We start from the raw sequence: 27,591 nt of genomic DNA on the forward strand, positions 1-27,591 counted from the left end.
CTTGGTCTTAATATTTGCAGTATCGATATCATAATATACTCATTATGGAAGCAGAGTCATGCCAAAAAAACAATTTGGATTTGGATTTAATTACAGTAGACTCGGCTTCTTTCAATTGATTCACAATTGCATAACATGTACGCACACTCATAAACTGAATTCAGAGCATTCAATCTTCCAATTTACCTTCTGAAAGCACCAGATTAGCAAAGAAAAATCTAGAAATGCAACAACGTTATACAAAAATATCAAAAGGCAAAGTGAAAACAAGGACTAGTGTTTGAAATCAAACAGCTCAGCTTCTTTCTCCTTCCAGAAAGCAAAGCTACGGTTGATGTATTTACAGATCTCGTCATTGCTGAAACAGGAGAAGTCCGTGCCGCTGCTACACTTGAGAAGCTCTTCTTCTTCCGGAGTGGCAGTCTGCACTAGGACCTTGGGCACTAGCCTTGTGTCTGGATACTGGCACTCTCTGGCAACCCCAGGATGGGACCTTCCAGGTACTACAGCATTCCCAAAGAACCTGGCTTTGATGTCCTCAAATCCGTCACTCCACTGCCGCTTCCCTTCTTGGATCTCCTGGAGGATGGCCTTGTGGAAGTCCCTGACGGTCTCCCATGGGAAACAACCTACATGATCGAAGACCTCGAAGCACAGCAGGTGCCTCATTTTCCGCTCCTCAGCCAGCAAATCCTGCTCCAGGATGTGGAAGTAGCCCAGCATGAAAAGGTCAAGGGTCAGGCTGTCGTAGGCAACCGGCGCCCCGTCCACCTGGATAGGCAGGAAGTGCTCGGGGGAATAGGTGGTGGGGCACCACTGGCTTAGGGATTCCGGCGAAGACTGTATTTTGGCGCTCCGCCAGGTGTTGAGCATCTTGTCTACTGCAGTTTTTTGGCGGTAGAAGAGAAAGAGAGAGCTGGTCCGGTGTGGCGTCCCCATTTGTGTCGTCCAATTTTGTATCCCTGATTGTATTGTTGTTGTCTGATTTGGTGTCCCTGACTGTGTCGAGTTCCTTATTGTGTCGACCACGGCCTCTGCTCTTTCGACTGCCTCCTTTCTCACCCTGGCTCTCACAGAGATGGCGTATGCTGACTTCTTCCAGTGGCTCAAGAACAGGACAACAATGCGTTCTTTTCTCAGGCTGGTCGTCTCCATGACCCGGATTGGGGTAGGGATGTCATGGCGGGCTAGTTCAAGTTCACAGCCTAGAGCGGTGTTGGGGGTTTGAACAGCTATCTTAGAAGCTTCCACCCTCCCTCTCGGAGTCTGGCTCCTTGTAACCGGTCGATGCGAGTCATTCACAAACCCCCCAAACGGGTAAATCCCCCCAATTTGACCTTCAAAGTTGGACCTCAAACTCCTCACCGACACCCCGGACTGCTGGATCTCCCTCTCCACCCTCTCCCTCCTCCCTTTGCTGTAGCTCTGGCTCTCCAAGCGGTGGCTGAAGGATGACACCATCTCAACACGCTGAAGCCTACACATGCCCCTCTCAATCCCCGCCCCCACCGTTTCCCCCTCCCCTTCCCCCACCACCTCCATAACCACTTCCTCATCTCGGCTCGTCAGACTGGCCAGGAGTTGGTACATGCTCTTGACAATGCCAGAGACACGACTACACCACACAGGGAGAGGTAGATGTCCGTCTGCGTCCATCTGCTGGAGGAACTCATTGTTGACGGCGATGTTGGCGATGGGGTCGGGTAGGATGGCGCGGAGCTCCTCGGTGAGACGTGCCAGCTCCAGCTCGTAGGCCTGGCAGCGCTTCTGCATGGACACGTTCTCAATCTGCCTCTCAAGGTAGAGCAGGTCGTCCTCAGTCAGCAGCTCACCGAACGGGCCCAGGATGGCGTTGTGGGCCTGTGAGTACTTCCAACCATCTGCTTCGGTGTAGCTATTAGCCATGTCCTGGTGGTGAGCAAAGAAAGGAAAGGTCTCAACTTAAAAACAATGGAAAGGTTGAAGCTAAAAGGGTTAGCATCATCAGCTACATGCTACCTTTAGCTATCTACATGCTAAACAAAACTAGTGTTACACATGAAAAATACTTGTTTGTGACGATGTTAGAGTTTCTTCCACACTATAAATGGCACAATCCTCAGACACCCAATGGTAATTTACTCCAGTCCATATCCGGAAAACTATGGAAGCATCAATCTGCTTCCATCGCAGTTAACGACTGTACAGAATGCTACATGCATGTCAGTGAAAACATACCTTCATTCTTTGCTCCTCCTCGTCATGTAACCTGGCCTTGAGTTGGCGCACCATAACCTGCCTCTTCCACTCTGCAATGGGCCGGCCACTCTCGTCGTGGGTGGGCACCAGAGAGTCTATGTCAGCCAGGATCACCTCCTCTATGGGAATGAGCTCCAGTAGCTCCCCCTCACTGTCAGCCCTCTGAGGAGATAATATACCATCAACACAGTTTATTTCCAAAAAACTTTCTCCACTAATTTTTCAACAGAATTAAATGCTTATGGGTACCTTTATGTGTATGTAAAATATTATTTTTCTCAGATTTAATATATTTTTTTGTTTTAAAATGGGCTTTGTTGCAATATGCTATATATCCATTGTTTAGCTGGAATGGATATTCATATCGGGTATATTTAAAATATAAATTCAACCCATCATGAATCAAGCATCATTCTATAGTGTTCGGTTAGAGTTAGGCCTCGTCCCAAATGGCACCGTATTCCCTTGTGGCGTAATACCAAGACGTGCATTACTTTTGACCAGAGTCCAGATCTCATACTACTGCAAAGATATAAAACAATTATTATTATTTTTTTTTAAAATATTGATGTCACAGATGTATCATTTGTACAGTTCTTTATTAACAATGTAATTATTTGTCACCTTTGACTGTGTAAAGCCTTGCAGTGCTACTTTTCTCTGAGAGTGAGTCGGATACAGTGCATTCGGAAAGTATTCAGACCCCTTGACTTTTTATACATTTTGTCATGTTAGAGCCTTATTCTAAAATTGGATTAAATAAATACAAATCCTCATCAATCTACACACAATACCCCATAATTGTCACTATCGTTTAGAGATGGATTGGACCAAGGTGCAGCGTATACATTTGACTTTTATTAAATGACACCGAAAAAACAACAAAATACAAAAACGAAGCTACATGCAGTGCAGAAAGCAACTACACACAAACAAGATCCCACAATCTAAGGTGGGAAAAAGGGCTGCCTAAGTATGATCCCCAATCAGAGACAACGATAAACAGCTGCCTCTGATTGGGAACCATACTGGGCCAACAAAGAAATAGAAACATAGATTTGCCCACCCAAGTCACACCCTGACCTAACCAAATAGAGAAAAAAAAAGGCTCTCTAAGGGCAGGGCGTGACAATAATGAGAAAGTGTAAACAGGTTTTTTGATTTTTTTTGCAAAAAGTATTAAATATAAAAACAGAAATACCTTATTTACGGTATTTAAGTATTCAGACCCTTTGCTATGATACTCAAAATTGAGCTCAGGTGCATCCTGTTTCCATTGATCATCCTTGATATGTTTCTACAACTTGATTGGGGTCCACCTCTGGTAAATTCAATTGATTAGACATGATTTGGAAAGGCACACACCTGTCTATATAAGGTCCCACAGTTGACAGTGCATGTCAGAGCAAAAGCCAAGCCATGAAGTCGAAGGAATTGTCCGTAGAGCTCAGAGACAGGATTGTGTCGGGGCACAGATCTGGGGAAGGGTATCAAAAAATGTCTGCAGCATTGAAGGTCCCCACGAACACAGTGGTCTCCATCATTCTTAAATGGAAGATGTTTGGACCCACATAGAGCTGGCCGCCCAAGCCAAACCTTGTAATCGGGGGAGAAAGGCCTTAGTCAGGGAGGTGACTAAGGCCTCTCCTCTGTAAAAAAGGCACATGACAGCCCACTTCGAGTTTGCCAAAAAAGTACCTAATCGACTCTCAGACCATGAGAAAGATTCTCTGGTCTGATGAAACCAAGATTGAGCTCGTTGGCCTGAATGCCAAGCATCATGTCTGGAGGAAACCTGGCACCATCCCTACAGTGAAGCATGGTGGTGGCAGCATCATCCCGTGGGGTGGTTTTTTTCCGTGGCAGGGACTGGGAGACTAGTCAGGATCGAGGGAAAGACGAATGGAGCAAAGTGCAGAGAGATCCTTGATGAAAACATGCTGCAGAGCGCTCAGGACCTCAGACTGGGGCGAAGGTTCACCTTCCAACCGGACAATGACCCTAAGCACACGGCCAAGACAACGCAGGAGTGGCTTTAGGACAAGTCTCTGAATGTCCTTGAGTGGCCCAGCCAGAGACCAGACTTGAACCCGATCTCTGGAGAGACCTGAAAATACCTGTGCTGCGACGCTCCCCATCCAACCCGACAGAGCTTGAGATAAGAATGGAAGAAACTCCCCAAATACAGGTGTGCAAAGTTTGTAGTATCATACCCAAGAAGACTCCAGTCTGTAATCGCTGCCAAGGTGCTTCACCAAAGTACTGAGTAAAGGGTCTGAATACTTATGTAAATGTCATATTTCTGTTTATTTAAAAAAAATTAAACTATTTTTTTCATTGTCATTATGGGGTATTGGGTGTAGATTGATGAAGGGAAAAACATCTATTTCATCCATTTTAGAATGAGGCTGTAACGTAACAAAATGTGGACAAAAGTAAAGGGGTCTGAATACATTCCGAATGCACTGTATATCTTGTTTGGCAATAGATGTGATAGTCTCTCTGAAAAAAAAGTGTCTAGTGATAGGTTTCAAACAAACACATGTCTGTCATTTAACAACTCCATGCCATGATTAGATATGAAAAATACACACCAATCTCTTTCATAAGTATAAAAAAAAATACAGAATTACCAACATTTCTGAAAATGGATATAGCATTTTGGAATCATAATAGAGCATTATATTACACGGAGCATACAAATGATATTTTACTTTATTTATATAGGCCTACATTGACTTGTGTTGCTCAACACTCGGCAGGTGAAAAGGCAATGAAACAATAGTGCACAGATAAGATCTATCTATCTATCTATCTATCTATCTATCTATCTATCTATCTATCTATCTATCTATCTATCTATCTATCTATCTATCTATCTATCTATCTATCTATCTATCTATCTATCTATCTATCAGAACAAGCTCCATGAAAGGACTGACGTTTTGTCCAGTGAAGACAGCAGTGATCCCAGCCTGTCTCAGAGACTTGATAGGCTTCATCTGGGAGAACAGGGTTTGGTCCCTCTCTGGAGGCTTCAGCAAATTAAAGGAGCCAACAACTACAAAGGCAAACACAACACAGTCTGTTATATCACGCTTCAACAAAAATGTATCTTTGTGGAAATTTTGATTTGAGTTGTTTTGGATACTTTAAACCTTGTGGTTTATTGTAATGTACGAATGGTGTATGATTACTTGGGGTTAATAGGTTTTTTGACATGTTAGCTAGCATACCCAAAGTGAAAATGCTAGCTCAAACTTCCCCTGGTGAGAGTGTCGCAGCTGACTTGGCTTTAATATTGCAGATAGATTGTAGAAATGAAATGTACCTATGATAAAAATTACAGACCTCTACGTACTTTGTAAGTGGGAAAACCGGCAAAATCGGCAGTGTATCAAATACTTGTTCTCCCCACTGTACCACACTACCATTCAAAAGTTTGGGTTCACTTGTTTTTGAAAGAAAAGCACATTTATTGTCAAGTTTATAATTTTAAAAGGCTAATTGATCATTAGAAAAACCTTTTGCAATTATTTTAGCACAGCTGAAAACCGTTGTCCTTATTAAAGAAGCAATAAAACTGGCATTCTTTAGACTAGTTGAGTATCAGCATTTGTGGGTTCGATTATAGGCTCAAAATGTCCAGAAACAAAGACCTTTCTTCGGAAACTCGTGAGTCTATTCTTGTTCTGAGAAATGAAGGCTATTCCATGCGAGAAATTGCCAAGAAACTGAATATCTCGTACAATGCTGTGTCCTACTCCATTCACAGAACAAACTGGCCCTAACCAGAATGGAAAGAGGAGTGGGAGGCCCCAGTGCACAATTGAGCAAGAGGACAAGTACATTAGAGTGTCTATCCCGGAGTCGCCTCTTCACTGTTGACGTTGAGACTGGTGTTTTGCGGGTACTATTTAATGAAGCTGCCAGTTGAGGACTTACCCACAAAACACCAGTCTCAACGTCAACAGTGAAGAGGCAACTCCGGGATGCTGGCCTTGAAGGCAGAGTTGCAAAGAAAAATCTCAGACTGGCCAATAAAAATAAAAGATTAAGACGGGCAAAAGAACACAGACAATGGACAGAGGAAGATTGGAAAAAAGTGTTATGGACAGACGGATCTAAGTGTGAGGTGTTTGGATCACAAAGAAGAACATTTGCGAGACGCAGAAAAAAAATGAAAAGATGCTGGAGGAGTGATTGACGCCATCTATCAAGCATGGTGGAGACAATGTGATAGTCTGGGGGTGCTTTGGTGGTGCTAAAGTGGGAGAGCTACATATGGACATTACCAAAATAAATGATCTAATGACTGTCTCTGCGCCACAAAATCTACAGAGCTGGGAAGGTTGTGTCTCCCATATAAATATATAACATTCTATTGGTTCCAATAATTTTGTATAATAATTTAAATAGAAAAATTCTAAGTTTTGAATCCGGTGTCATTTTCCGTATCAGTTCCTAAACCATGCGCCATGGAATCGGTACATCGAAAATCTTATCCCAACTATTTTGCAATCTATATGGCACAGCTGTCAATTATGGTTTGGTGAATCATGGGTGACTCCATCATTTGTAAAACGTTTCAGTAAATTATTTTTGGTATCATTTCCATGTTGAAGATTCAAAAATAATTTGGTGCATTTTCCCCCATATTCCATCCAGTTCAAACAATTATCTGGAGGTGTCTTGCAAAGTCCTAAATGCTCCTTACCAGAAGAGGCCACCTGTACATGTTGCATGGAGCCCGTGGCGTTTCTCATTGAGGGGGAGTATATCGGGGTCAAAGATGAGGATGATGCCAGGGGCGGGGTGGGGTAGCGAGGCTGGAGAGGCACCTCCTTCACCGGCTGCTGGGGACACATACGGGACAGGGGTGAGGAGTATGTCAATGAATAAACAGTAATAGATAAATATATTGGAACAAAGATATATTACAAATATATTACACATATATTTAGTATTGTAATGTATATAGAGAAATATATATATTTACAATATATTTCTGATATTATATACACTGTATGTACAGTGCCTTGCGAAAGTATTCGGCCCCCTTGAACTTTGCGACCTTTTGCCACATTTCAGGCTTCAAACATAAAGATATGAAACTGTATTTTTTTGTGAAGAATCAACAACAAGTGGGACACAATCATGAAGTGGAACGACATTTATTGGGGGCTGAATAATTTTGCACGCCCAATTTTTCAGTTTTTGATTTGTTAAAAAAGTTTGAAATATCCAATAAATGTCGTTCCACTTCATGATTGTGTCCCACTTGTTGTTGATTCTTCACAAAAAAATACAGTTTTATATCTTTATGTTTGAAGCCTGAAATGTGTCAAAAGGTCGCAAAGTTCAAGGGGGCCGAATACTTTCGCAAGGCACTGTATATGTGCACTGAGTGTACAAAACATAAAGAACACCTTCCTAATATTGAGTTGCACCCCCCCTTTAGCCCTCAGAACCGTTGGGGCATGGACTACAAATTTGTCTGGATGTCCTTTGGGTGGTGGACCATTCTTGATGCACACGGGAAACTGTTGAGCGTGAAAACCCCAGCAACTTTGCAGTTCTTGACACAAACCGGTGCTCCTGGCACCTACTACCATACCCCATTCAAAGGCACTTCAATCTTTTGTCTTGCCCTACACCCTCTGAATGGCACACATACACAATCCATGTCTCAATTGTCTCAAGGCTTAAAAATCCTTCTTTCCTGCAGTGGGCTAAATCAGGGTCACACAGAGTGTTTATTGGTAGTCTTAACCAAATCTAATTTGAAACAAAAGTATACACCTCACACGCATGGTTATGGAATTACAAGAAATACCAGGTCAGATATAAGAGTTGAAATTTATTAAATGTAGAGTTTTCATCACAATATTACACTTTATATACATCACAGAAGACTGAAATATAACAAAATTGTTTGACAATTTTTGAGTAAAAAAAAAAAAGGTTTATTAATTACTAAATTATGAAAAATATGAACAACATTCCACCCATGAGGCCACTAGGTCATTTGACGTCAGGAAAAGGCTACCCTGTCTCCTACCCTTCATCTACACTGATTGGAGTGGTTTTAACAAGTGACATCAATAAGTGATCGAAGACAGCTTTTTAACAAAGTTACTTTTTAACATGTTTTCATGTCTTAAAAATGTTTTACTTTTGTTAAATCATTTGTACACATTTTAAATGGCTTTTACAGATTGGACATTTTACAAAAAAAAGTACTATTATTCATGGTTGTTTCTATTGTTTTTAACGAATTGTACTTTTTAAATGTAATATTCAAATGCTGTGTTTTATGCTTTTATGCCGTTTTAATGTGTATAAAATTACGTGCAAAAATATATTTGAGCTGTTTTAAAGGATATGCAACAATAAAACGTAAAATATATATATATCAATAAGGGATCATAGCTTTCACCTGGATTCACCTGGTCAGTCTATGTCATGGAACAGCCAGTGTTCATAATGTTTTGTATACTCAGTGTCTATACATATAATATGTATTACAACACACTCACTAGCAGAAGGCGACTGGGAAAGCTGCCGTTAACGTCAATATTAATTGACAACGTGCAATCATTGGACAATAAATTAGACGAGGCACGATCACGAATATCCTACCAACGGGACATCAAAAACTGTAACATCTTATGTTTCACGGAATCATGGCTGAATGATGACATGGATATTCAGCTAGCAGGATATACGCTGCACCAGCAAGATAGAACAGCACAGTAAGACGAGGGGGAGGGGGGGGGGGGGGGGGGGTCTGTGCATGTTTGTAAACAACAGCTGGTGCACGAAATCGAAGGAAGTCTCTAGATTTTGCTCACCTGAAGTCGAGTATCTTGTGACAAAATGCAGACCACTATTTGCCTAGAGAGTTTTCAGCTATACTTTTCGTGGCTGTTTATTTACCAGGACCGCACTCAGTCAGCTGTATAAGGAAATAAGAAAACAGGAAACAACTCACCCAAAGGTGACGCTCCTAGTGACCGGAGATTTTAATGCAGGGAAACTTAAATCAGTTCTACCTAATTTCTATCAACATGTTAAATGTGCAAGCAGAGGGAAAAAAATTCTAGATCACCTGTACTCCACACACAGAGGCGCGTACAAAGCTCTCCCTCGCCCTCCATTTTGTAAATCTGACCACAATTCTATACTCCTGATTCCTGCTTACAAGCAAAAATTAAATCAGGTAGCACCAGTGACTCGGTCTATAAAAAAGTGGTCAGATGAAGCAGATGCTAAACTACAGGACTGTTTTGCTAGCACAGACTGGAAAATGTTCCGGGATTCATTCGATGGCATTGAGGAGTACACCACATCAGTCACTGGCTTTATCAATAAGTGCACCGAGGATGTCGTCCCCACAGTGACTGTACGTACATATCCCAAACAGAAGCCATGGATTACAGGCAACATTCTCACTGAGCTAAAGGGTAGAGCTGCCGCTTTCAAGGTGCAGGACCCTAACCTGGAAGCTTGTAAGAAATCCTGCTATGCCCTCCGATGAACCATCAAACAGACAAAGCGTCAATATAGGCCTAAGATTGAATCGTACTACACCGGCTCCAACGATTGTCTTATGTGGCAGGACTTGCAAACTATTACATACTACAAATGGAAGCACAGCCGCAAGCTGCCCAGTGACATGAGCCTACCAGACGAGCTAAATCACTTCTATACTCGCTTCGAGGCAAGCAACACTGAGGCATGCATGAGAGCATCAGCTGTTCCGGATGACTGTGTGATCATGCTCTCCGTAGCCGATGTGAGTAAGACCTTTAAACAGGTCAACATTCACAAGGCTGCGGGGCCAGATGGATTACCAGGACATGTGCTCCGGGCATGTGCTGACCAACTGGCAGGTGTCTTCACTGACATTTTCAACATGTCCTTGATTGAGTCTGTAATACCAACATGTTTCAAGCAGACCACCATAGTCCCTGTGCCCAAGAACACGAAGGCAACCTTCCTAAATGACTACAGACTCATAGCACTCACGTCCGTAGCCATGAAGTGCTTTGAAAGGATGGTAATGGCTCACATCAACACCCTTATCCCAGAAACCCTAGACCCACTCCAATTTGCATACCGCCCAAACAGATCCACAGATGATGCAATCTCTATTGCACTCCACACTGCCCTTTCCCACCTGGACAAAAGGAACACCTACGTGAGAATGCTATTCATTGACTACAACTCAGCGTTCAACTCCACAGTACCCTCAAAGCTCATCACTAAGCTAAGTATCCTGGGACTAAACACCTCCCTCTTCAACTGGATCCTGGACTTCCTGACAGACCGCCTCCAGGTGGTGAGGGTAGGTAGCAACACATCTGCCACGCTGATCCTCAACACTGGAGCTCCTCAGGGGTGCGTGCTCCGTCCCCTCCTGTACTCCCTGTTCACCCACGACTGCATGGCCAGGCACAACTCCAACACCATCATTAAGTTTGCAGACGACACAACAGTGGTAGGCCTGATCACTGACAACGACGAGACAGCCTATAGGGAGGAGGTCAGAGACCAGGCCGGGTGGTGCCAGAATAACAACCTATCCTTGAACGTAACCAAGACTAAGGAGATGATTGTGGACTACAGGAAAAGGAGGACCAAGCACGCCCCCATTCTCATCGACGGGGCTGTCGTGGAGCAGGTTGAGAGCTCCAATTTTTTTGGTGTCCACATCACCAACAAACAAGAATGGTCCAAACACATCAAGACAGTCGTGAAGAGGGCATGACAAATCCTATTCCCCCTCAGGAAACTAAAAAGATTTGGCATGGGTTCTACAGGTGCAACATCGAGAGCATCCTGACTGGTTGCATCACTGCCTGGTACGGCAATTGCTCGGCCTCCAAAAGCAAGGCACTACAGAGGGTAGTGCGTTCAACCCAGTACATCAACTGGGGCTAAGCTGCCTGCCATCCAGGACCTCTATACCAGGCGGTGTCAGAGGAAGGCCCTAAAAATTGTGAAAGACCCCAGCCACCCGTCATAGACTGTTCTCTCTACTACCGCATGGCAAGTGGTACCAGAGTGCCAAGTCTAGGACAAAAAGGCTTCTCAACAGTTTTTACCCCCAAGCCATAAGACTCCGGCACAGGTAATCAAATGGCTACCCGGACTATTTGCATTGTGTGCCCCCCCAACCCCTCTTTTACGCTGCTGCTACTCTCTGTTCATCATATATGCATAGTCCCGTTAACTATACATTAATGTAGATACTACCTCAATTGGCCCGACCAACCAGTGCCCCTGCAAATTGGCTAACCCGGGCTATCTGCATTGTGTCCAGCCACCCGCCACCCGCCAACCCCTCTTTTACACTACTGCTACTCTCTGTTAATCATATGTGCATAGTCACTTTAACCATATCTACATGCACATATTACCTCAATCAGGTGTCTATATACATGTAGCCTCGCTGCTGTTATTTTTCACTGTCTTTTTACTGTTGTTTTTATTTCTTTACTTACCTATTGTTCACCTAATACCTTTTTGCACTGTTGGTTAGAGCCTGTGAGTAAGCATTTCACTGTAAGGTCTACACCTTTTGTATTCGGCGCACGTGACAAATAAACTTTGATCCGATTTATTCAACGGTGACTGGTTTCCCAGACTTCAGGGTCGGTCACCTTGCTGCTCTCCATTTCAGCCCGTGAATAGGTTCCTCCTTTGGTCCAGGTAGAGGCAGGATAGTTCAAGGTCAAATCCAAGGAGTATCTTCAGACCCAGAGCCTCTAATACACTGTTGGTCTCCCACTCCTCTCTTTCTCTCTGGATGGGAACCCTCTCTGAAAGACAGTGTTAGAGAGGAAGAACACCACATAACGTAGCAGTTGCCGTTACTGTCGGATGATAATCAGTAGTGAATTGGGTTAGCCATACTGTTCACATGACATTTCACCTACATTAAGCATTTTAACAACAACAACGACGACGACATCAGTAACTCACAGACCCGAGCTGGCCAAGAGTACCCCACCTAGAGAGAAACGTGACCTCAGAACATGACCCACGAGTCGATAAGAGGCCCCAAACCAATCTTCTAAGAGACCAAGACCCCCAGGAAGGAGGATACATACAGTATGCTAACACCCACACAAGCACACACACACGCTACTGTACACAAAGTCCAGAGGTAAAAGCTAGAGGTGAAACGTGAGCCCAGACTGTTGAATGTAGCATACCCCCCCATGGGATGTAGGAGAGACAGACAGTGAGTGTGTAAGAGGTCAGACACCTGATAGTACGGTTCAGGTAACCTTAGTGATTCACAGGATGTTTAAGGACTTAATGCTATTCATTAGCATTAGCCTAAATGCTACAGGGTCCACTTATGGTAGACTGTGCCACCCAATAACACTGCACTGGCACTTAATCCAAGTGCTGTGGTTCCTTAGCTACAGTGATACACACTCTAATTAGTCAATATTAAGATATCAAGAGCCCAATTGAAAGAAGGATTCATTGAATGCATGAACACATAAGCAAACGTATGCTTTCCATATCTAATTTGGAGAAAGCTTGTTTTATAAGCATCCGTAAGCCCCCCCCCACACAATCACAGCAATGATTCCTATTACTGAAAGATAGGGTCAATATGAAACAAAATAAATCCCTATCTGTTCACAGTAGCAGGAGTTTATCAGTCACCTCACCTGGAGACTGACACACTGAACAACAATGTGAGACAAATGTAATGGTGTAAGTGACCCTGCTATGGTTATTTCCCCGTTTTATAAAAGAAAACCATCCTTTGGTTCAAGGAATTCGACAACATGGCTTGGCATTCATTATTTCAGAAAGTCATTTGTGTTAATACTAAAACTACTGACAATTAATCTAGACACAGATCTGTCTCTGCTGGTGAAACTCTACCCTGCAGTACTCCAATCATCACATGTTTTGCCCTCTCAAAACACCCAACTATGGTTCCCACATAATTTTTTTATTTTTATACTAGAGATTCCTCTAAGCAAAGATGTATACTTACAATAACTGCTGGACTCCCGGCATAGATTAAGTGCTGGTATGTTTGAGAAACGGTCTTCAACTTCTTTGACGCCCTCTTTAGCCGGGCCAGCCAATGAACAAGGAAGAGTGGCCCATGTTCCAAACCCTCAGATAGGGGCCTTCTTAATGTTAATTATTCAAGGGTGGGATTGGATGTCCAGGGATATGGAAGTACAAGTAGACCCAATGTCATGTGGATGTATGTATGCGAGGGAACCAAAGGCTGGGGGCAGGTGAAAGAAATGACATGTGACAAAGGAAGGCGAGCAATGCCTGTCAGTCAGATTGAAGGCAGCGAGGCATTGAATAGCGCTTGGCTGATTGGCTCGCCATTATGTTGTGGCGTCGGAGACATTCATTGGCATCAGGCTATTGATTGATAAAGAGATCTGGCTTTGCAGTGATGGGGCCAGAACAAAATTATTGAGGCTGTATGGGAGAACTTTTTGGGTAAGAAAAGGCAAAGCACCAAAGCCAGAAACGCACACACACGCACTGGCGCGCCCCCCCTCCTCCCCCCCAAACACATGCTCGTGTTCACAATTCCACATACAGTGCCTTGCGAAAGTATTCGGCCCCCTTGAACTTTGCGACCTGTATTTTTTTGTGAAGAATCAACAACAATCATGAAGTGGAACGACATTTATTGGATATTTCAAACTTTTTTAACAAATCAAAAACTGAAAAATTGGGTGTGCAAAATTATTCAGCCCCCTTAAGTTAATACTTTGTAGCGCCACCTTTTGCTGCGATTACAGCTGTAAGTCGCTTGGGGTATGTCTCTATCAGTTTTGCACATCGAGAGACTGACATTTTTTCCCATTCCTCCTTGCAATACAGCTCGAGCTCAGTGAGGTTGGATGGTGTACCGCAGTCCTCAGTTCTTTCCACAGATTCTCGATTGGATTCAGGTCTGGACTTTGACTTGGCCATTCTAACACCTGGATATGTTTATTTTTGAGCCATTCCATTGTAGATTTTGCTTTATGTTTTGGATCATTGTCTTGTTGGAAGACAAATCTCCGTCCCAGTCTCAGGTCTTTTGCAGACTCCATCAGGTTTTCTTCCAGAATGGTCCTGTATTTGGCTCCATCCATCTTCCCATCAATTTTAACCATCTTCCCTGTCCCTGCTAAAGAAAAGCAGGCCCAAACCATGATGCTGCCACCACCATGTTTGACAGTGGGGATGGTGTGTTCACGGTGATGAGCTGTGTTGCTTTTACGCCAAACATAACGTTTTGCATTGTTGCCAAAAAGTTCAATTTTGGTTTCATCTGACCAGAGCACCTTCTTCCACATGTTTGGTGTGTCTCCCAGGTGGCTTGTGGCAAACTTTAAACAACACTTTTTATGGATATCTTTAAGAAATGGCTTTCTTCTTGCCACTCTTCCATAAAGGCCAGATTTGTGCAATATACGACTGATTGTTGTCCTATGGACAGAGTCTCCCACCTCAGCTGTAGATCTCTACAGTTCATCCAGAGTGATCATGGGCCTCTTGGCTGCATCTCTGATCAGTCTTCTCCTTGTATGAGCTGAAAGTTTAGAGGGACGGCCAGGTCTTGGTAGATTTGCAGTGGTCTGATACTCCTTCCATTTCAATATTATCGCTTGCACAGTGCTCCTTGGGATGTTTAAAGCTTGGGAAATCTTTTTGTATCCAAATCCGGCTTTAAACTTCTTCACAACAGTATCTCGGACCTGCCTGGTGTGTTCCTTGTTCTTCATGATGCTCTCTGCGCTTTTAACGGACCTCTGAGACTATCCCAGTGCAGGTGCATTTATACGAAGACTTGATTACACACAGGTGGATTGTATTTATCATCATTAGTCATTTAGGTCAACATTGGATCATTCAGAGATCCTCACTGAACTTCTGGAGAGAGTTTGCTGCACTGAAAGTAAAGGGGCTGAATAATTTTGCACGCCCAATTTTTCAGTTTTTGATTTGTTAAAAAAGTTTGAAATATCCAATAAATGTCGTTCCACTTCATGATTGTGTCCCACTTGTTGATGATTCTTCACAAAAAAATACAGTTTTATATCTTTATGTTTGAAGCCTGAAATGTGGCAAAAGGTCGCAAAGTTCAAGGGGGCCGAATACTTTCGCAAGGCACTGTACATACAACAGGCCATGCTCCCCAATATGTCCCAGATTACAAAGCCCTTTTAATCCCTGAATTGTGAATTGTCCTGTAATCCCTTCTGCACCATCCCCACCATGGCACACTATTGAGTCCCATTGTGTGGAGTATTAAGCAAAACATTTATGTCTCTGTTATTAAGGGATTAGGCTTAATGACCTGTCTGTCTGGCCTGAGAACATCCTGAGTGCATTATCAATTATGGAGGGAGGCCATCACGGGCGTTGAGGACCACACACACACACACACACTGAACAGGTAGGGCCAAACACACACACACTCACTGAACAGGTAGGGCCAAACACACACACACTGAACAGGTAGAACCACACACACACACACACACACACTGAACAGGTAGGGCCAAACACGCACACACTCACTGAACAGGTAGGGCCAAACACACACACACACACACTGAACAGGTACGGCCAAACACACACACACACACACACACACACACACACACACTGAACAGGTAGGGCCAAACACACACACACACACACACACACACACTGAACAGGTAGGGCCAAACACAGACACACACACACACACACTGAACAGGTAGGGCCAAACACAGACACACACACACACTGAACAGGTAGAACCACACACACACACACACACACTGAACAGGTAAGGCCAAACACAAACACACACACAAACACTGAACAGGTAGGGCCAAACACACACACAAGACACACGGACACACACATTGGCTGTTCATCCAAAAAAACTAATCATCAAGAATTTGATTAATTGAATCCGCTGTGTTTGTGCTGGACTGGACCAAAAACATGCACACCATGTAGGTTCCCCAGGAAGAGGAATGAATAGCACTGCATTAGAGATGCTTAGAGTTCTCGATGTCCAGTTGAGTTGTCCAAACCAGCACATCTATGATCTTTAGCTAATAAATGATGACAAACAAAATCCAAACAAAGGACACAAGCAAGTGTTGCATAAATGTCACATTTATTTCGACAACTGGTTACGTGTCCACAAACATTAGAAGACACTAGAACTCCAACACTCAAAGATAACGTGAGCACTGAGATGATGTCACAGGCCAGTTATTGTATAAAGGAACAGGGGGGTTACATCTGTGCGATTGGCTGTGGTGGATCCTATCAGGTTAATTATTTACAAGAAAGGTGCCAATCAAATGTCAAGAAGAGTCAATACCAAGTCATGGAGGTGGGCGTTTCTCTACAGGGCTGCACTGAGGGGGATAGGACATCAATAGCAAGCAGTAAGGGAAAGAGACAGAGAGACCAGGGTGAGGAAGAGACACATCTACATGCTTGGATCCAGGAAATGCCATGTTAAAAAAGCAGTCAAATCAGTGAAAGAGCCAATCCATATTCGTCTATAGCCAGATCACTGAACTTCAAATGCGTTGTTTTAACTTGCAGTGATTTCTTCTTTGAGGACAGAAAGTCAGCTATCCTAGCATTAACAAGTAGAGTTAAGAGTCCCCTTTACAGTAGATGCAGTAAGATGCATTTAAGGTGCTACACGCTAAAGCGACAATGGTACAGTTGAAAAAACAACATCTCCTTCTGTTGAAGGATATCCTACCCCCCAACCAATCTTACTCACACATTATTCATTCAAATTATGAGGTGTGATAAATACAATACATTAGACTTGGATGACAATTCAATAGCTCAAACATTCCCCGCTGACATACTCCACCTCCAAATAGCAACAATAATTCATAAATAAAGCTTTATTTTCTTCCATTGTTCGAGCAGACAAAATAAAGTGGCATACCAGTGTACAACAAAGCTTAAAATGCATACACCAAGATGACCCCAACTTGACCCACCATATGAATCCCAGATTCCGTAGTTAATGGTATTTACCTAGCGATAGGTCGTGTTTTTGGTGTCAGCGTTCTAGAATCAGAAAACAGAAAGAACCGCTAGTATAACAGCAATTATATTCCTTATTGGGAGGATATGTTTATAATTGGAGGCTATAAACGCGTAGTTATGGGACAGCGTGTGAGCATGCCATGTCTTGCATGTTTTACCTTGCCGTGTCTACCTCAGCATGCTCTGTAGGTTGGCTGGCCTAAAGCATGCACGATCTGCTACAACGGGAGAATTGTGTTTGACCCGAACCACGACCCTCGCAGTAAGAACAAGGAACAACAGTAAGACATGATCCAATTGGCTGTCTGGCCACGGCCCTGGTCTGCTGCGCTAACACACGACGTTACCGTAAACGCAAGACTAGCACTTGATTTTCAATAAAGCATGTCCACGCAAGAGCATAGCACAGCTAGACTAGGAGGCAACCGGCAACTTTAGTTTGAAATTGCCCATCTTTTATGGGCTGCTAGACCAACGTAGCGCTGAAAGAGTCACTTTGCTTTTACTTCAGTCGGCAGCGCCCCCTTGATTGACTTAGGACTCGTTTTGTTCCAGAGAGCAGTTTTGCATGTCATCTGGATGTAGCAGTATGGTCACAGAAACAATAAACGGCTTCCTAAGTCCCTGGATGTGAGACAGGTTCATACTGTATAGGTTTCGGATACAAACGCCAGGCTGTAAAACAAGCTATACAAAAGCAGAGCAAAGGATGTTAAGACGCTACTTTACAACAAGGAGCTGACGTAGGCTATATACTGTATCAGGGCTATTTAATCCAAACGGATAGATTCACATGGACACATAGCGTCAATAGAAGGTTCATAGCAGCCCAGTAAATAAATGTTTGCTTTGATACATGTAGTACTGAGCGAGCGTGGTGGACGTCAACGATGTGAAAGTGTGGGATTGATGAAAAACTGGAAAGAGAGAGAGAAGGTAGGCACTACCTGGTGCATAACGATGTACTTTCAGACTCACAACTGGACTGTCGAGAAAAAAAAGGTCAAAAATATCCCACTAACCCGTCAATACAGTAGGATCAAATTTGTCCTTACAATTATTCAACATTACTGTAAACCCACCACCATAGAACGGAATAGACGTCAACTTGCTCGATTGGAACCATTCTCAGTGTATCCACATGGTATAATTCACTTATAAACAGACATTCAGGGTCAACATAGAGGAGTAGAATAGTAGGTTTTGATGTTTTGAAGATTACATTAATATCTCTAAAACCTGGGAGCCATTTTGTCAAGTCTACACAACAGAGAAAATCTTTACTATTTAAAATTGAGATTGGAATGCTTTGGTTTAAAGCAACTGAGTGAAATAAAGTGTACATAATGCAACAATAAAGTGCGACGCGACAAAACTGGTCAGTGATCCCATACAAATAAAAAAAAAGAACAAATAATGTACGTACACAAATAATATGGAAAAACACATAAGGTGAAAATAAATCAGGGACACAACTGCTCTCCACTGTCAGGCAGCCAGCGAAATGACATGCTTTATACTCTACTGTAGCAAACGTGTTACTATGAAATGTCAGCACAGCGAACTCACCATTATCCAAACATGGAAGCCAAAGAGTCATCCTATTGTCCTATCATATTCTATCCATCATATTATCCAACTATTACAATTCTATCCCACTGTATTCTGTCCAAAACATTGGCAACAAAACATTGTCCTATTATGTCACTTTTCACCCTACACTGTCCAATGTACCTTCACAGCATCCCATCTATCACACTGTATATCGTCCAAAACCTTGGATACAAAACAGATGCAATGACAACGAGTTACAGTGTGCGCCTGCAGCCCAGCGATTTTCAACATGAGGTAATATGGATACGCTGTTTTAACATGAGAAAGAGCATTGATAGGTACTGCTATCTTCTCTGCACTAAACACACACACACAGAAACAGAGATATCTTATGAGAGGACTAGAAAAGGGAATATACCATTTTCCCATTATTCTTTTTCTTATTAGACTACAGTGTTTATAAGAAATACATGAGAGGTTTGGATATGGGGCATCATATACAAATAGAGGGTGGTAGTAGTAAGTTGCATGATATTGGAACTGATAACAACTCGGACTAAGACATAAACGTTATATTCTTCCTTTGTTTGGCTAAACCCTATAGGGGCTGTAAGCCTGGAAGGTAAGGTCTACATACACATGACAATAAGGAGCATAACAGCCAGCGGAGCTAAGCCCCACTACTCAGGGTTGCGTTGTTAGGTAGTCTTACAGTATATGGGTTTTAATGGTCTTTAATGGGTAGTTTATACCATGCATGATCCAGGTAACCAGGAAGAGGCGTCAAATAGGAGATCGGCTGGGATGGTTTTAAGTGCTGTTCGAGGACGTATCAGCGACAGGATGGAGCACTGTTAGGACGGAGAGCAGCGCAGGAGAGAGCTGTTTAGATAAGCTATATACAGCAGAGGGTCCGTGGACATTTCAGATGTCCCCCCCCCCCCCCACACACAGCGGGTGTTCCTGTTCCTCACATCCTCTGGCCTGACTTTCTTCTGGAGAGCTTAGACCTTTGAAGAGGTAAGAGAGGGGATGGTTAATCTTAAATAAGTGTTTACAAGGAGATTGAACTAATCTGGTATTACACTAAAAATCAAGAGTTGAGGAAAGGTTTTCACTCATGAACACGTAAAGTAACCAGGTTGAGGCAGTGAGGGGTTCCTATACCTGATGGTTCCGGCGAGCAAGGGGTTAAAAGCATACAGCCAGTCATGCATCTCCTTGTCATTACTGGCCTGGAGGAGTATTCCACGATGTTCGGTGCACACTGCAAATGTGTTTGGAGTCTAAAAACAGAGAGCATATTCTGTGGTTACAAGGAGGATGACACATGGTAAATGAGCTACATTTGGAAAGACCCAGGATAACATTACGTAAGGGTATATGTATTATATATTTACAAATATATTGACAGAACAAATGTATAATGACATACAGTACCAGTCAAAAGTTTGCACGCCTACTCATTCAAGGGGTTCTCTCTATTTTACTATTTTCTACATGTAGAATAATAGTGAGGACATCAAAACTATGAAATAACACATATGGCATCATGTAGTAATCAAAAAAGTGTTAACAAATCAAAATATATTTTATCTTTTGTATTTTTCAAAGTGGCCACCATTTGCCTTGATGACAGCTTTGCACACTCTTGGCATTCTCCTTCTTGGTCAAATAGCCCTTACACTGCCTGGAGGTGTGATTTGGTCATTGTCCTGTTGAAAAACAAATGATAGTGGGACTAACACAGAACCCAAACCGGCTGTGCGGATGGGCCATCTAGCATGCATTAACTTTGTCCCCCCACATCAAACGCGATCACGACACGCAGGTTAAAATATCAAAACAAACTCTGAACCGATTACATTCATTTGGGGACAGGTCGAAAAGCATTAAACATTTATGGCAATTTAGCTAGCTGGCTTGCACTTGCTATCTAAGTTGTCCTATTTAGCTAGCTTGCTGTTGCTAGCTAATTTGTCCTCGAATATAAAACATTGAGTTATTATTTTACCTGAAATGCACAAGGTCCTCTACTCCGACAATTAATCCACAAATAAAACAGTCAATTGAATCATTTCTAGTCATCTCTCCTCCCTCTAGGATTTTTATTCTCTGGACTTTATATTGTAATTGGCAACATTCATAAATTAGGTGCATTACCGCCAATGACCTCGTTCGTCTTTCAGTCACCCAAGTGGGTATAACCAATGAGGAGATGGTACGTGGGTACCTGCTTCTATAAACCAATGAGGAGATGGGAGAGGAAGGACTTGCTGCGAGAGATCTGCATCACAAATATAACTGACTTCGATTTTAGTGCCTGTCAACGCAGACGCTCGTTGGCGTGCGCGAGCAGTGTGGGTGCAATAATTGAATAATATAGATTTCTAAATGTATTTTGCAACGCTAGCGCACACGACACTAAATGACTATTGCCCCGTAGCACTCACTTCCGTCATCATGAAGTGCTTTGAGAGACTAGTCAAGGACCATATCACCTCCACCCTACCTGACACCCTAGACCCACTCCAATTTGCTTACCACCCTAATAGGTTCACAGACGACGCAATCGCAATCACACTGCACACTGCCCTAACCCATCTGGACAAGAGGAATACCTATGTAAGAATGCTGTTCATCGACTACAGCTCAGCATTTAACACCATAGTACCCTCCAAACTCGTCATTAAGCTCGAGACCCACCCGGCCCTGTGCAACTGGGTCTTGGACTTCCTGTCAGGCCGCCCCCAGGTGGTGAGGGTAGGTAACAACATCTCCACCCCGCTGATCCTCAACACTGGGGCCCCACAAGGGTGCGTTCTCAGCCCTCTCCTGTACTCCCTGTTCACCCATGACTGCGTGGCCATGCACTCCTCCAACTCAATCATCAAGTTTGCAGACAACACTACAGTCGTAGGCTTGATTACCAACAACGACGAGATGGCCTACAGGGAGGAGGTGAGGGCCCTCGGAGTGTGGTGTCAGGAAAATAACATCAAACTCAATGTCAACAAAACAAAGGAGATGATCGTGGACTTCAGGAAACACCAGAGGGAGCAGCCCCTTTATCCACATCGATGGGACAGTAGTGGAGAAGGTGGAAAGTTCCTAGGCGTACACATCACGGACAAATTGAAATGGTCCACCCACACAGACAGCGTGGTGAAGAAGGCGCAGCAGCGCCTCTTCAACCTCAGGAGGCTGAAGAAATTTGGCTTGTCACCAAAAACACTCAAACTTTTACAGATGCACAATCGAGAACATCCTGTCGGGCTGTATCACCGCCTGGTACGGCAACTGCACAGTTGTACAGGTGCATCAAAGTGGAGTCCGAGCTGGGACTGAGAGACTGAAAAACAGCTTCCATCTCAAGGCCATCAGACTGTTAAACAGCCATCACTAACATTGAGTGGCTGCAGCCAACATACTGACTCATCTCTAGCCACTTTAGTAATGAAAAATGTATGTACTAAATGTATCACTAGCCACTTTAAACAATGCCACTTTATATAATGTTTACATACCCTACATTACTCATCTCATATCAGCTACAGTGCCTTGCGAAAGTATTCGGCCCCCTTGAACTTTGCGACCTTTTGCCACATTTCAGGCTTCAAACAAAGATATAAAACTGTATTTTTTTTGTGAAGAATCAACAACAAGTGGGACACAATCATGAAGTGGAACGACATTTATTGGATATTTCAAACTTTTTTAACAAATCATAAACTGAAAAATTGGGCGTGCAAAATTATTCAGCCCCTTTACTTTCAGTGCAGCAAACTCTCTCCAGAAGTTCAGTGAGGATCTCTGAATGATCCGTTGTTGACCTAAATGACTAATGATGATAAATACAATCCACCTGTGTGTAATCAAGTCTCCGTATAAATGCACCTGCACTGTGATAGTCTCAGAGGTCCGTTAAAAGCGCAGAGAGCATCATGAAGAACAAGGAACACACCAGGCAGGTCCGAGATACTGTTGTGAAGAAGTTTAAAGCCGGATTTGGATACAAAAAGATTTCCCAAGCTTGAAACATCCCAAGGAGCACTGTGCAAGCGATAATATTGAAATGGAAGGAGTATCAGACCACTGCAAATCTACCAAGACCTGGCCGTCCCTCTAAACTTTCAGCTCATACAAGGAGAAGACTGATCAGAGATGCAGCCAAGAGGCCCATGATCACTCTGGATGAACTGCAGAGATCTACAGCTGAGGTGGGAGACCCTGTCCATAGGACAACAATCAGTCAGTCGTATATTGCACAAATCTGGCCTTTATGGAAGAGTGGCAAGAAGAAAGCCATTTCTTAAAGATATCCATAAAAAGTGTTGTTTAAAGTTTGCCACAAGCCACCTGGGAGACACACCAAACATGTGGAAGAAGGTGCTCTGGGCAGATTAAACCAAAATTGAACTTTTTGGCAACAATGCAAAATGTTATGTTTGGCGTAAAAGCAACACAGCTGAACACACCATCCCCACTGTCAAACATGGTGGTGGCAGCATCATGGTTTGGGCCTGCTTTTCTTCAGCAGGGACAGGGAAGATGGTTAAAATTGATGGGAAGATGGATGGAGCCAAATACAGGACCATTCTGGAAGAAAACCTGATGGAGTCTGCAAAAGACCTGAGACTGGGACGGAGATTTGTCTTCCAACAAGACAATGATCCAAAACATAAAGCAAAATCTACAATGGAATGGTTCAAAAATAAACATATCCAGGTGTTAGAATGGCCAAGTCAAAGTCCAGACCTGAATGCAATCGAGAATCTGTGGAAAGAACTGAAAACTGCTGTTCACAAATGCTCTCCATCCAACCTCACTGAGCTCGAGCTGTTTTGCAAGGAGGAATGGGAAAAAAATTCAGTCTCTCGATGTGCAAAACTGATAGAGACATACCCCAAGCGACTTACAGCTGTAATCGCAGCAAAAGGTGGCGCTACAAAGTATTAACTTAAGGGGGCTGAATAATTTTGCACGGACAATTTTTCAGTTTTTGATTTGTTAAAAAAGTTTGAAATATTCAATAAATGTCGTTCCACTTCACAATTGTGTCCCACTTGTTGTTGATTCTTCACAAAAAAATACCGTTTTATATCTTTATGTTTGAAGCCTTTAATGTGGCAAAAGGTCGCAAAGTTCAAGGGGGCCGAATACTTTCGCAAGGCACTGTATGTGGACACCTGCTCATCACATTCCAAAATCATGAGCATTAATATGGATTTGGTCCCTGCTTTACTGCTATTATTCCATACCGATCTGGACAAACCATTTCTGTATGGACCTCGCTTTGTGCACAGGGGCAGAGTCGTCTGGAATGTAATTTTATGCTGTAGCGTTAATATTTCCCTTCAATGGAATTAAGGGGCTTAGTCCGAACAATAAAAAAACAGACAGACTATTAATCCTCAACCACCAAACATTACAGTTGGCACTATTTATTGGGGCAGGTAGCGTTCTCCTGGCATCCGCCAAAACCCAGATTTGTCCGTCTGACTGTCAGATGGTGAAGTGTGACTCATCACTTCAGAGAGCGCGTTTCCACTGCTCCAGTGTGCAATGGTAGAGAGCTTGACACCACTGATGCATGGCATTACGCATGGTGGTCTTAGGCTTGTGTGCGGCTACTCGGCCATGGAAACCCATTTGATGAAGCTCCCGATGAATAGTTATTGTGCTGACGTTACTTCCAGAGGCAATTTGGAACTCGGTAGTGAGTGTTGCAACCGAGGGCAGACAATTTTTACGCGCTACGCGCTTCAGCACTCGACGGTCCCTATCTGTGAGCTTGTGTGGCCTACCACTTCGCAGCTAAGCTGTTGTTGCTCTCAGACGTTTTCACTTCACAATAACAGCACTTACAGACCAGGGAAGCTCTAACAGGGTAGAAATTTGACAAACTGACAAGTTGGAAGGGTGGCATCCTATGACGGTGTCACGTTGAAAGTCACTGAGCTCTTCATTAAGGCTATTTTACTGTCAATGTTTGTCTATGGATATTGCATGGCTGTGGGCTCAAATGTTATACACCTGTCAGCATTGGGTGTGACTGAAATAGCCCAATCCACTAATTTGGAGGGGTGTCCACATACAAGGTTATGTGTTACATATTTTTTCATTTGGACAATTGAAAATGAGATGGTGCATCTCAAGAGATTTCATCCTGTAAAATGTCTAATAAATAAACATATTTACAGTGCATTCGGAAAGTATTCAGACTCCTTTACTTTTTCCACATTTTGTTACGTTACAGCCTCATTCTAACACTGATTAAATAGATTTTTGTTCCTACCCCATAATGACAAAGTAAAAACAGTTTTTTTTACATAAAATAAAAAACTGAAATATGACATTTACGTAAGTATTCAGACCTTTTAATCAGTACTTTGTTGAAGCACCTTTGGCAGCGATTACAGTCTCGAGACTTCTTGGGTATGAAGCTACAAGCTTGGCACACCTGTGTTTGGGGAGTTTCTCCCATTCTTCTCTGCAAATGCTCTCAAGCTCTGTCTGGTTGGATGGGGAGCGTCAGTGCACAACTATTTTGAGGTCTCTCCAGAAATGTCAGATTGGGTTCAAGTCCGGGCTCTGGCGGGAAGGTGAACCTTCTCCCCAGTCTGAGGTCCTGAGCGCTCTACAGCAGGTTTTCATCAAGGATCTCTCTGTACTTTGCTCCGTTCATCTTTCCCTCGATTCTGACTAGTCTCCCAGTCCCTGCCGATGAAAAACATTCCCACAGCATGATGCTGCCACCACCATGCTTCACCGTAGGGTATTGACCAGGTGATGAGCAGTGCCTGGTTTCCTCCAGGCGTGACGCTTGGCATTAAGGCCAAAGAGTTCAATCTTGGTTTCATCAGACCAGAGATGCCTGATTGCTGCAGAGATGGATGTTCTTCTGGAAGGTTCTCCCATTTCCACAGAGGAACTCTGGAGCACCTCCCTGACCAAGGCCCTTCTCACACCAATTGCTCAGTTTGGCCGGATGGCCAGCTCTAGGAAAAGTCTTGGTGCTTCCAAACTTCTTCCATTTATGAATGATGGAGGCCACTGTGTTCTTGGGTACCTTCAATGCTGCAGAAATGTTTTGGTACCCTTCCCCAGATCTGTGCCTCGACACAATCCTGTTTCGGAGCTCTAGGGACAATTCCTTCGACCTCATGGCTTGGTTTTTGTTCTGACATGCACTGTCAACTGTGGGACCTTATATAGACAGACAGGTGTGTGCCTTTCCAAATCATGTCCAATCAATTGAATTTACCAGAGGTGGACTCCAATCAAGTTGTAGAAATCTCAAGGATGATCAATGGAAACAGGACCCACCTGAGCTCAATTTCAATGTACAAGGTATTTCAAGGTACAAGGTACTTCTGTGTTTTCTTTTTAATACATTTGCAAAAACGTTTTCAACTTGTCATTATGGGGTATTGTGTGTAGATTGATGAGGTGGAAAAAACAATTGAATCAATTTTAGAATAAGGCTGTAACATAACAAAATGTGTAAAAAGTTGAGCGGTCTGAATATTTTCCAAATGCACTGTATGTTATATTTGAAAGTAGTTCTGGTTGGTCGTACCCGGAGCAGAGTCTGCTTGTCCTCGCTGTATTCCACCTGGGCGGAGGAAAGGTTGATGACGGAACGCTCAACGCTGTCCCTCTTGTTGCGGTACAGGTAGACGTAGGGCCGGCGCACCACTACATAGCGCTTCACCCAGCCACTGGTGTGGGGCTCCAGGAAGTGTAGGTAGCCTTTCTTAGACACGATGGGGCTGAAATAAACATAATTTCTATTTGATTATTTGTTGTTGATAAACAAAAAACAGCCCATTCAATACATTGATTATTATCCAAATAACTCAGGTGGTGTTTATATATTTTCCAACATTAAAAGTGATTCTAAATAATGAATCTAGCATGGATACTGCCTGTCATAATTCACAACAATATCATACTGCATGACTCATCTGGTCTCTATGGAATCCTGTACAGTAGTCCTAGTTTAATCGTACTTTTGTTACAGTGGGGCAAAAAAAGTATTTAGTCAGCCACCAATTGTGCAAGTTCCCACTTAAAAAGATGAGAGAGACCTGTAATTTTCATCATAGGTACACTTCAACTATGACAGACAAAATGAGGGGGAACAATCCAGAAAATCACATTGTAAGATTTTTTATTAATTTATTTGCAAATTATGGTGGAAAATAAGTATTTGGTCAATAACAAAAGTTTCTCAATACTTTGTTATATACCCTTTGTTGACAATGACAGAGGTCAAACGTTTTCTGTAAGTCTTCACAAGGTTTTTTGCTGGTATTTTGGCCCATTCCTCCATGCAGATCTCCTCTAGAGCAGTGATATTTTGGGGCTGTTGCTGGGCAACACGGACTTTCAACTCCCTCCAAAGATTTTCTATGGGGTTGAGATCTGGAGACTGGCTAGGCCACTCCAGGACCTTGAAATGCTTCTTACGAAACCACTCCTTCGTTGTGTTTGGGATCATTGTCATGCTGAAAGACCCAGCCACGTTTCATCTTCAATGCTCTTGCTGATGGAAGGTTTTCACTCAAAATCTCACGATACATGGCCCCATTCATTCTTTCCTTTACACGGATCAGTCGTCCTGGTCCCTTTGCAGAAAAACAGCCCCAAAGCATGATGTTTCCACCCCCATGCTTCACAGTAGGTATGGTGTTCTTTGGATGCAACTCAGCATTCTTT

The 27,591-nt window shown here is 43.1% G+C and overlaps 2 protein-coding genes across 51 annotated transcripts in view; both read right to left on the reverse strand.

Annotated features, from left to right (window-relative positions):
- Window positions 1-273: 273 nt before the first annotated feature.
- Window positions 274-7,106, reverse strand: espnlb (espin like b). The gene is made up of 4 exons (XM_090183055.1): window positions 6,956-7,106; window positions 5,181-5,299; window positions 2,218-2,400; window positions 274-1,908 (listed from the first exon to the last, which is right to left on the reverse strand). The coding sequence occupies exons 1-4, from the start codon at window positions 7,104-7,106 to the stop codon at window positions 274-276; spliced, it is 2,088 nt and encodes a 695-aa protein (XP_090039181.1).
- A 9,283-nt stretch (window positions 7,107-16,389) lies between these two features.
- kif1ab (kinesin family member 1Ab) overlaps window positions 16,390-27,591 on the reverse strand; it is a 55,682-nt gene continuing 44,480 nt past the window's right edge. For all 50 annotated transcript variants that reach the window (XM_036985642.2, XM_036985641.2, XM_090181945.1 and 47 more), the window contains 3 exons: window positions 26,450-26,642; window positions 20,035-20,153; window positions 16,390-19,877 (listed from right to left, as the gene is read on the reverse strand). In XM_036985642.2, the coding sequence (XP_036841537.2) occupies window positions 19,838-19,877; window positions 20,035-20,153; window positions 26,450-26,642 (352 nt within the window). In that variant the 3' untranslated portion in view covers window positions 16,390-19,837. The remainder of the gene's footprint in view (window positions 19,878-20,034; window positions 20,154-26,449; window positions 26,643-27,591) is intronic.

The sequence above is a fragment of the Oncorhynchus mykiss genome, chromosome 8, assembly GCF_057628025.1.
Source record: "Oncorhynchus mykiss isolate SJ-2025 chromosome 8, ASM5762802v1, whole genome shotgun sequence".
Lineage (NCBI taxonomy): Eukaryota > Metazoa > Chordata > Actinopteri > Salmoniformes > Salmonidae > Oncorhynchus > Oncorhynchus mykiss.

Coding starts and splice junctions, on each gene's coding strand:
- espnlb (XM_090183055.1), bottom strand. CDS start 7,106: ATGTGTCCCCAGCAGCCGGTGAAGGAGGTGCCTCTCCAGCCTCGCTAC. Junction 2,401..5,180: donor CTGTCTTCACTGGACAAAAC/GTCAGTCCTTTC, acceptor TTATCTCCTCAG/AGGGCTGACAGTGAGGGGGA. Junction 1,909..2,217: donor AGGAGGAGCAAAGAATGAAG/GTATGTTTTCAC, acceptor GCTCACCACCAG/GACATGGCTAATAGCTACAC.